We start from the raw sequence: 10,363 nt of genomic DNA on the forward strand, positions 1-10,363 counted from the left end.
CCCCCCCCCCCCCCCCTCCCGTCCGGGAAAGACACACGAGCAGCAGCAGCAGCAGCACGACGGAACGAAACCACCTCCGTCGTCGTACCTCTGCGCACGGGCGATTCAGGGCGATTTCACAACCGCGCGCGAGGAGACACTTGGTTCTTTTTTCCCTCCTTATTTCTCTACCACTCGGCCGTTTCTATCTCGATTTCACTCGCTGCTGGCACGGCGAGCACCGTGAAGCGACTACGTATACGCACGCACACGTAGAGACAATGGAGGAGTGACGGAGGAGGAATGAAGAAAGACAGTGGTTTCTCGGAAACAGAAACGGATGAGAACGCGCGGATTACGTCTATAGGTGTGTGCGCGTGTATATGTTGTGTATATATACATTACGTTGTACTGCTACCATGGTCTGCTCCATATCAGACGAACGAAAACAATAATCAGCTGATTCGACAGGTAGGTCTACTCCGTGGGGCAGAGGCGGGGAGACGGCGACCGATCGAGGATCGAAACAAATCGCGGAGCGAAACACGAGCGTCGCAAATAGGAAGCGACTTTTACCGATTTATTAAGAAATCGATTATTTTTACACAGTATTTTTGGAGGCCGCGATATTTGAATTTTTTTTTTTTTTACGAATATCGTGGCATTCGTGGCTGCGTTCCGATACTCACTGCCAGCAGTACCAAATTGAAAATTTACAATATACGTTACATGCATTATAAGTTTTCAGCACTGCACTGTGGTGAAGGAAGAACCAAGCGGCCCGAAGGTCTACGCCATCTACAGCGACAATATCAGTTTTAAAACAAAAATAATGAATTTAAATTTCTGTTGTAAACTTTTGTGTCCGGAGGAAGAATCAACGAGTCATATTTTTAGCTGATGCAGAAACATGTCGATTTACAAATGGTAATTTGTGAAGAAATATGGCAAGAAGGTAGGAAAACACATGTAATAAATAAATAGAGAGAACAAATTTTTTTTAATTGTGTAAAGATCAATAAAACGATTTTATGATATTGAAAGATGATTTTTTTCCAAATATTTTATGACAGTATTAATATATAGTATAAGTATTATTAGTATTAATATGTGTATAGTATCTCTTATTTTGACTTTCTTTATCTTTTTACTTTGTCTTTTAATTACATATTTAGATTTTTAAACGGTATTTAAAAAAAAAGTATATGCGTTTTATCGTCTTTCACATTTACAACATTTTCTAAAATTGTACTTTTAATCATTTGTTTCACTTTTCACTTGTTACACATATTTTTCTTAACGCTAACAAGTTATACTTTTTAACATTTTTTATTGTTTTTCCTCTTTTGATATCTTGTCGTTTTCTCCGGCACTATCTGAAGATTTGGCTCCAACGGAAATGAAGGATGTATCTTCCAAAATTTGCTCTGACAAGATTTCTAGCACCAGGATTTTATCGAATACAATACCTTACTTTCTGGCATCTTTACATCAGCACCATCGAACGTTGAGTCGTCCTGAGCTGTGAATGAGAGCCGTCTTAAACTTCTCATCTGCGAAGAATTTGGCGAATCCAGGTGAATTCTGAGCACATTGTTTAATAATGGAGGAGGATGTGATTGCTATAAAAATATGAGAAAATGTATTAGAAATGTATGATTATTCAAAATTATTTTATCTCTATTTAATTTATTATTAAAAGAATTTTATTTCTCATCTCACTGTTTAGTTGGTCTTGATGTGTTTTGTTGCCTTCCTTTTTTCGTCTTTTTCCTTTCTTGAGCAAAGCATTTTTATTTTAATTTTTAATATCCATCGCTTGTTTATTTGTTGATTTTTTTTTTGTGTCAGTAAATAGTCTTTAACTGACTTGTAAGTATTTGTTGTTGAAATAAGTTCTTGTTGTCATTGTTGTATCCTTCTTACGAATGGTTGGTTTATTATGATATTTACCGGTTAATTTTGCATTTGTAAATAGACTGGTAGGGTAAGACCGCCTAAAAGTGCACATCGCTCAAGAGTTTGCATTGAGCTTTACGACGAAATTATTGGATCGTAAGAACTGTATTTCACACAGAATGTGCCTTTTTGACTTGCTGATCTGTGTATAAAAAATTGTTGTGATTGTTTCAGCGATAAAGGAAATATTTTAAATTTTGACCATTTTTTTTCTATTATTTTTCAAGGGTGAATTGATCAATTTCTACATTAAATCGTTGCTTAATGAATCCGTACTATTTATATTGTGTGCATGTTCTGCTTCGTATTTAGTGCGTATATTCGCTTAATATCTGTAATAATTTTTACATAGTTATATTAAAAACAAAAAGTGAAAATCGCGAACTAATGCGAACTCTTGAAAAGACACTTGCTCAAGAGTTCGCATTTTTCTTTTCTTAGTAAAATTAATCTCCTGTAAAAACGAGTCATAGAGTATTACATTGATAACTTTTAATTTATAAAGCGTAAAGAATAATCTAAGCACCATTTTACTGTCCGAACTGAGATCCTTATACAGGTTATATATATAGTCTCAAAGAAAAAGTCTTTCGCACTCTTTGACGGTCTTACCTTTAAGTCTTTTAATCCTCCTGATTGTGTCTGCATAAAATAAGTACTTTCGGAGTCCAAGACGGTAACACTTTTTTAAGTGTTTATAACAAAAATAAACACCCGACAAAGACGCGTCCGTCCCAGATGATGCAATAAAAGACTCATCAGCTGATATATCGTCCCAGCTCTGAGTAATTTGCGCATGCGATCAAAGGAATTGTCTTTTCTTTACATCGCATCGAGAGCATTTTTACTTCCAAGCTGCATATATCAACGGTCGCATAATGTTTTTCACAATCCGCTTTAATTTTGTTGTCGTTATGCTAATAGTTGATGTCGTCATAGCGCGTCCAAACATTTTGCTGATCATTGTAGACGATCTGAGGACTACTTTAGGATGCTACGGTGACGTCAATGCGTACACACCAAATATAGACTCCCTGGCTGAGGATGGCATTGTTTTCACCGAAGCATTCGCACAGGTCTGTGCTCTTTACATGGTTATTTTGACTTGCAATCTCTGATTTTACCTTTTTTCTTTTATAAATGTATGTAAAGCGAATGATTATTTTGCAGCAAGCTTTATGTGCACCCAGTAGGAACTCCTTTCTGACTGGCAGAAGACCGGATACCCTCCGACTTTACGACTTTTACAGCTACTGGCGTAACGCGGTGGGTAATTACACCACGTTGCCGCAACATTTGAAAAACAATGGTTATACCACGATGTCCATAGGAAAGGTGTTTCATCCAGGTATAGAAATACACTAGTATTCGTTTTGTCTCTCGGAGCTGCTCAGAGTCCGTTTCAACCTATTAGAAATTGTGTATTTCAATGTATCCTATTTCTGATAGATTGAAAACATTATTTATCATTTCTTATTCCTTCTATCTGCAGCCTAATCGCCTATCTGCACATTAGATGCGATGAGCCAATATCCAATAACAGCTTTCAACAGAGAAAGCAGTTTTACCACAATTGTGAAATTCTTTAATACGATTGATTCTTTTTTTTTTTTTGTTGATACTCATGGATCTAAATGTATAAACCAATCATATATTTACGAATTTTATAATAGTTCCAAAGCTGCTTTCTCTACTCAACGCAGCCAATGAGAACTTTGCTGTCACGTGCAAAAAAAAACATAACTTTTATTAGAAATTAATGGCAAGTCATTGACATCTGAAAAGTAAAATATTTTGTACAGGTATAAGTTCTAACGGATCTGACGACAGTCCCTACTCATGGACCGAGAAACCTTTCCATCCCTATACAGATCGATACAAAAATGCTCCTGTTTGCAGGATGGTCCCACAATCAAAAGCGGCAACGAATCTCGTAACGTATAATATTTTCTTATGTTGTAACTCGCATAGAAATATACCTTTGATATATCGCACAGATATGTCCAGTACGAGTTTCGATCATGCCGAACAAAACGTTACCTGATCTCGAGACGTTACGAGAGGCGAGAAGATTTATAAACAAACACAAAAAAGATGTTAATCCTTTCTTCCTTGCTGTTGGTTTTCAGAAGCCTCATATACCTTTGAAGTATCCTGAACGCTATCTAAGTATAGTCTCTTCACAGTTTCTATCGATGCATCATAAAATTAGAAGTATAATTACTCAGTAAATAAGATTGAAATGATTTAAAATGGATACAAATTCTCAAATTTTCAGAAGTATGCATTCGAGAATGTTGAATTGAATTCTTTCAATCTCAATGCATTAATTTATTTATAAAAGTTGCACTTTTCTATGCCTTTCAATTTGGAAAAATTTTTGTTTTTTAAGTGCATTGTTGGATACTACTTAATTTCAAACTTAAACTCAATTAAATATAAAAAAAGTTTCTTCATGCAATTGAATCTAAAGAAAGTAAAAATAGACATTGAATGCTACTGAATACACAATCGGATGATTCAAATGATTTAAAATATCAAATCCTTTTTAATTCATTTATGTTTACTTGATATGTAAGAAAAGGTTCCTAAGCATAGAAATTTACAAAATTATAAAATTTTAGCTATGCATTTAGCGGATCATATTCTCGATTCGTACGCTTATTATTTTTATTACTCGAATTTACCCTAAAATAACATCAACCCTTGAATCTTGGCTCCACACGCACAAGAAATAAAAAAATATTGAAAAATTTTATTTTTTTAATGAAGTTTTTTATTAGAAAACAAAAATTCCTTCGAACGATTGTTAAAAGAATTATAAAAATATATATAAACTAATGCAAGGCCAACTTTCAGTGAGTGATTTGATAAAATTAAAGGGATACCTTTAATAAACAATTGTATTTATTGCATAAGAATATTCTTTACATATCAAATTTTATAATTTTTTGAATTTTTGAGTTAAAAATTTTCTAACAGATGAATTTTTTTATAATAAAAAAGTAATTATTTTAGTAATTCAATATTTTTGACGATCGTAAAATAGACGAAAAATGATGATGAATAATGTAAAGTTTGTGTTACAAACACGATGCAGAATATCATCCTATACGAAAGTTCAAGATGCCCAAACCATACATATGGCCAGACAATGTAAATAACGTTGCTTATAATCCTTGGACCGATCTCCGATGGAGAGAAGATGTGGCAAAGTTAAAATTAAAATTTCCATGGGAAAAAATACCAGGTATACTGCATTATGCATATACACAGTATGATTATTAATTAAACTTTTGCATAGAGGCAAAATAATGGACGAAATTAACAAGTAAATCTAGTCTTTTTTCTTAAGGGGGAACACCAGGGTGACAAGTTTAAAAAATCGATTTTTTTTTTTTATTGCATTTTTGTAATGCTTGGAGTCTTAAAAATATGTCCCTATAATATTATGTTGATATTCCTAACGGAACAATAGTAAATATGTGATAGAGTAGAACGTGGTCAGATGCCGCTAGGACATTCAGCAGTCCCCTTGATCTGCTTGTAGGCAGTTTTACCGGTATATTCTTTTGTTTCCTGTGTGCTTTAGTCGTGAACACTTCATATGCACCCGGATTGGACGCACTTTGATTCGAAATTTTATCGTTATATATAAACTAATTGGTTGTAAAACTTTATAATTAATACGTTAAACAGGGCGAATAAGAGTCAAATTACAATTTAAAATCTAAATCTGATAATTTATTCTAATAAATTATATATTGCGAAGAATATCACGTAATTTTTGACGTTTCGTCCCGGCTTCCATTACTGGACTCATCAGTAAGGCATTGTAGTGGAAGCCTACGCCTTGGTAAGTTATTAAATCGATAAAATTATGTATGAAGGACTCTTGTTAATAAATAAATTTAAAAAATGAATAAAGGGCATAAGAATCAAAATTAAAACTAATCTTATGTCAATTTAAAAAAAAATTTTCTAATGTAAAATAATATTCTAATGTCAATATATCATATTATATTTTTAAGAACATCAATCTTCTATTTTATCTTCGTAATAAAAATTTTTTTTTAAATTGACATATAAGATTAGTTTTAATTTTGATTCTTATGCCCTTTATTCATTTTTTAAATTTATTTATTAAATCGAGATTCTCTATATAAAGAGATATACGCGTGTCTCAGCACTTACGAGAATTTGCGAATATCGATAAACCTCTGATGGCGTATAAGGTAGGCTTCCACTACAATGCCTTACTGATGAGTCTAGTAGTGGAAGCCGGGACGAAACGCCAAAAATTACGTGAAAGTCTTCGCAATATATAATATTAGAATAAATTATCAGATTTAGATTTTAAATTGTAATTTGACTCTTATTCGCCCTGTTTAACGTATTATTATACAAAAGAGTCCTTGAAATCTTTAATTTATTTGTAAAACTTTAAACGTGTTTTTCTCGAAACCACGTTTTCGTAACTGGGCGCTCACATATCCCGGCAAATTTTTATCCGAATGACTTGAATTTTGGACAGAATGTTTACAACGAAATTGCCTTCAGTTGCACGTACGAAATTTTCAATCGGATTATTAGTTTTTGAAAAACAATTAAAAAGATAACGATTTTTTGTCGCAAAATCGTGACAACGTTTTTTTTTTTAAAACAGCGCCATTTTGTCTAAAATTATTTTATCAAAAATTCCGTACGTGCAACTGAAACTACACTCATATACTTTAAAATAGACTAAAAAAAAATTATTTCAGAGCTCCCCCGTTCAGACGCAGCACGAGCGTCCGTGCACCCATGTTTTTTCAGGTGCACATCAATGAGTACTGAAGCTACAATAAATATTAATATTATTCAATGAATTTTTTTTAATAATTTCGTAAATGTACGTACTTCGCATATATAAAAACAATAATTCATACAAGCTATCAGTTTTCAAAAAAAAATTCACAAAAAGAGTCTTATTTTTTTTTCGGCCGTCACCCTGGTGTTCCCCTTAAGCCATTACAGCTTTGTGTGCGTGCGTGCGTGCGTGCATACACACACGCATTGTCCTTCGGTTATCATTATTTTCAGAAAAGTTTGCTAAGCGAATTATCCAATCGTATTACGCAGCTGTATCTTATATCGATAATATGATCGGAAAACTTATACATCAGTTACACGTCTCAATGATCCGAAAAAATACTATTGTAATATTAACATCTGATCATGGTACGTTTAATTAATGAGATAAAATATACATAAGGATGGGCATTATTTGAAATAGAGATGCATTTAAAATGGAAATACAAAATGCAAAATGCCCATTTTGTATTTTGTATTTAAAATACATTTTTTCAAAAATTATTTTATACTTCCCCATTTAAATAATTTTACTATATCTATTTTTTATTTGAAATATATTTATAGAGGTTGACACCAACGGTTCTAAGAGACTGCCACGATATTTTTCTAAAAAATTTATGTGTTTATTCGCTGCGTTCAACAAAGAAAACTAAGCGCTAATCAGTTAGTGTTCTTTAAAAAGATTTATAGTTAATTTATGTGAATAAAATTTTAATTTAGGAGTTTTATGTTCGTTAATTATTGAATTTAATTATAACAAACACTGATAAATAGTTACATCACAAAAGTCTTTTAACGCTTAGTTTATAAATATATATGTATATATCTTTAAAGATATAAATCCTACATAAGACGTACAAATACAAAAGTGTACAGATCAGACTACGCATTGAAGATTGAGACTGAATTTTGGCTAATCAAAATAGGAGCTAAAATTCCTTTATCCTCATTGGTCAAATTTCAATTTTCAATCTTGAATCCGTGGTCTAATTCCGACTTTACACAGCAATTAAACAAATTGTGCGATTTTTAAATAATAAAAATAAATACAAACTTTGCACTCATTCGCTATAGGTGCACATATACATACTTTAAGAATATAATAGATATTCCGTTCTCAAGGATGCGCAGTCGTTTTGAACATGCAGGGCTTCTTTGATCAATCAAAACGTCCCAAATTATAAAAAGGACCTCTATTGTCCGCTATCATGTGCATTCCTCTAACTTTGGGGCAAGCATTTGATTCGTGTTGTTCTGATTATTCAATTTGCAGTCATTATGCGCAATAAAAAAACTTTATATTTTTATACCATGATAAGAATGAGTCCGTATTAATCACGTCTGCATTATATGTCAATCTTGCACTTTCTTCAAAAATGTCTGTCGTCTGGCATTATTGTTTGGCTTTCGGCTATCGTATTTGAATCATATCATACATGATAGCGATTATAGCACTTTTATTTCCACCAATATAGATTAACTAATCTCGGTTTAATTTGCTTTTCATTTTTTTCTAATTCTAAAAATTAAAAAAAAGATGAAAAATAAGTTAAACCGACAGTTAAAGTTAATCTGCATTGGTGGAAACAGGCATTAATGTTAAAATCTTATCTGACACGGCCAAAAAAATTTTCTCGGATATAACACGTATGTACCTTTCAAATTCAGCTCTAGTAGAATGTCTTTTTTCATATGACGTATTAATTATAAAATCTCACAGGAGAGAGAGAGAGAGAGAGAGAGAGAAGAAAATGACGGATTCCCTCTTAAGATATTATAAGAATAAGAAATAAAACATCAAATACAAGATAAACAAATAAATATAAGAACATAAATATTTTTTTAAAATCATTTAAAAAATGCCCATTTTCTATTTCAATTAAATGGGTGTCTAAAGGACATTTTGTTTTTTATTTTGGAATGGAAAAGATTACAATTATGAGACACCCATTTTGCCCATCTCTGAATATATACATAGTAGTCGTGTATATTACATAGTAAATTTTGGTATTAAATGTATAGGTTGGGCACTTGGAGAACATGCTGTCTGGTCCAAATATAGCAATTTCGACGTTGCTGTGCATGTACCTTTGATAATGTCAATTCCAATAATCACATCTGATTTTGATTACGATGCTGTACTTAGAGATGATATGAGATATAATACACAGATTACAAACAATGATAAAATAGAAAATGCAGTTAATTTAAAATACATATTACATGTTGGAAAAATCGGAACTTCAAATATAAGTATAGGATATGTAAGCAGGGAACATAAAAGAACTCTCTTTGAAACGTACATTCAACGAAGACATAAATCTATGAGAAACAATGCGTTACATTCCAAGAAGCACTGTCAAGTTACAAACGCTATTGTGGAACTTGTCGATATATTTCCGACAATCGCGGATTTAGCGGGTGTTCCCATACCAATATGTCAAGACATTAATAGTACGAACGATCATTTAAAAAATGTTCTCACTCAAAATGAAGTGCCTAATCCTTGTAGCGAAGGTATTACATTATTACCACTTATAAAAAGTACTTTAAAATGTCAGGTAAGATATTTTTTATATTGCATCATGATTTGTGCAAACGTTTTATATAAAACAAAAATTTTCCATTTTTATTATCTGTTAATTTGTAAATATTTCAGAGAGTATCTTGGAAAAAGGCGGCATTTAGTCAATATCCAAGACCAGAAATTCAACCTGTGCTGCATCCTAATAGCGACAAGCCCCGCTTGAAAGAGATAAATATTATGGGCTATACTTTGAAAACCAGCAATTATCGTTATACTGTCTGGATACCATTTGCACATACGACATGCAAACCAGATTGGGACGTTATTATTGCAGAAGAGTTATACGATCACAAAACGGACAGAGCAGAAGATTTTAATATCGCAGCTTTGCCAGAAATGTTAAAAACGAAAAGATATCTTAGAAAATTGCTAAAAAATGGATGGAGAGATGCTCTGCCAAGATATTAAGATTATAATATAAACATTTTTATAAAAAAAAAAAACAGTCTAAATCGAGCTAAATGGATTTAATAATCATAATTAGAAGATTTACAATATAAAAAACTAACTAACAAAAAATGTACGTTTCGGGACTCACAGATTTTTCTTCAGCGATTATTACAGATGTTTGTGTCGTTGGATTGATAATATTATTATAAGCGTTATAGATATGCTGATATCTTAATCATAGTTCGGATTGATTTTCCTGTTCTTAATGGGAGTGTATTGTCTAGAGTTAGATAATTAGTTGTCGTCAATAAAGATAGTCAATGAGATAAAATAAATTAAAATGAATAATTTAATCAAAGATAATGTTGAATTTGATAAATTAATAATTAAGTTAAAAATAATACGTCAATAATAATGATGTCTGCATTAACTCACAAAAAAACACGGACGATCTAGATGAATCTTATTATTTATTAAAACAGAGTCTAAGACAAACAAATGAATGTCAACCTTAGTGCTTAGAGTTTCCGTTATTATATTTTTGCGTTTTATCATTGATCTGGATTCAACTCAATCGGATGAACTTGTAATGAT

At 32.1% G+C, this 10,363-nt stretch overlaps 1 protein-coding gene and 1 long non-coding RNA gene across 6 annotated transcripts; one reads left to right on the forward strand and one right to left on the reverse strand.

The window, feature by feature from the left end:
- Nucleotides 1–29: 29 nt before the first annotated feature.
- Nucleotides 30–9,828, forward strand: Ids (iduronate 2-sulfatase). 5 transcript variants are annotated; one of them, XM_018550642.1, is made up of 11 exons: nucleotides 30–450; nucleotides 721–934; nucleotides 1,362–1,556; nucleotides 2,908–3,014; nucleotides 3,109–3,286; nucleotides 3,741–3,871; nucleotides 3,936–4,107; nucleotides 5,039–5,188; nucleotides 7,021–7,158; nucleotides 8,815–9,353; nucleotides 9,452–9,828. In XM_018550642.1, the coding sequence occupies exons 3-11, from the start codon at nucleotides 1,508–1,510 to the stop codon at nucleotides 9,785–9,787; spliced, it is 1,800 nt and encodes a 599-aa protein (XP_018406144.1). In that variant the 5' UTR covers nucleotides 30–450; nucleotides 721–934; nucleotides 1,362–1,507; the 3' UTR covers nucleotides 9,788–9,828. The 5 variants fall into 5 exon arrangements, with proteins under 5 accessions (XP_018406144.1, XP_018406146.1, XP_018406147.1 ...); XM_018550644.1 differs by having other exon boundaries at nucleotides 728–934; XM_018550645.1 differs by having other exon boundaries at nucleotides 30–346; nucleotides 451–934.
- Nucleotides 1,508–2,707, reverse strand: LOC108782371 (uncharacterized). Its single transcript, XR_001940992.1, has 3 exons — nucleotides 2,551–2,707; nucleotides 1,702–2,080; nucleotides 1,508–1,601 (listed from the first exon to the last, which is right to left on the reverse strand). It is a non-coding gene; the product is annotated as an uncharacterized LOC108782371 (long non-coding RNA).
- Nucleotides 9,829–10,363: the final 535 nt, after the last annotated feature.

The sequence above is a fragment of the Cyphomyrmex costatus genome, unplaced genomic scaffold (assembly GCF_001594065.2).
Source record: "Cyphomyrmex costatus isolate MS0001 unplaced genomic scaffold, Ccosl1.0 scaffold124, whole genome shotgun sequence".
NCBI lineage: Eukaryota > Metazoa > Arthropoda > Insecta > Hymenoptera > Formicidae > Cyphomyrmex > Cyphomyrmex costatus.

Coding starts and splice junctions, on each gene's coding strand:
- Ids (XM_018550641.1), top strand. CDS start 2,817: ATGTTTTTCACAATCCGCTTTAATTTTGTTGTCGTTATGCTAATAGTT. Junction 3,872..3,935: donor CAAAAGCGGCAACGAATCTC/GTAACGTATAAT, acceptor TATATCGCACAG/ATATGTCCAGTACGAGTTTC. Junction 7,159..8,814: donor AATATTAACATCTGATCATG/GTACGTTTAATT, acceptor TTAAATGTATAG/GTTGGGCACTTGGAGAACAT.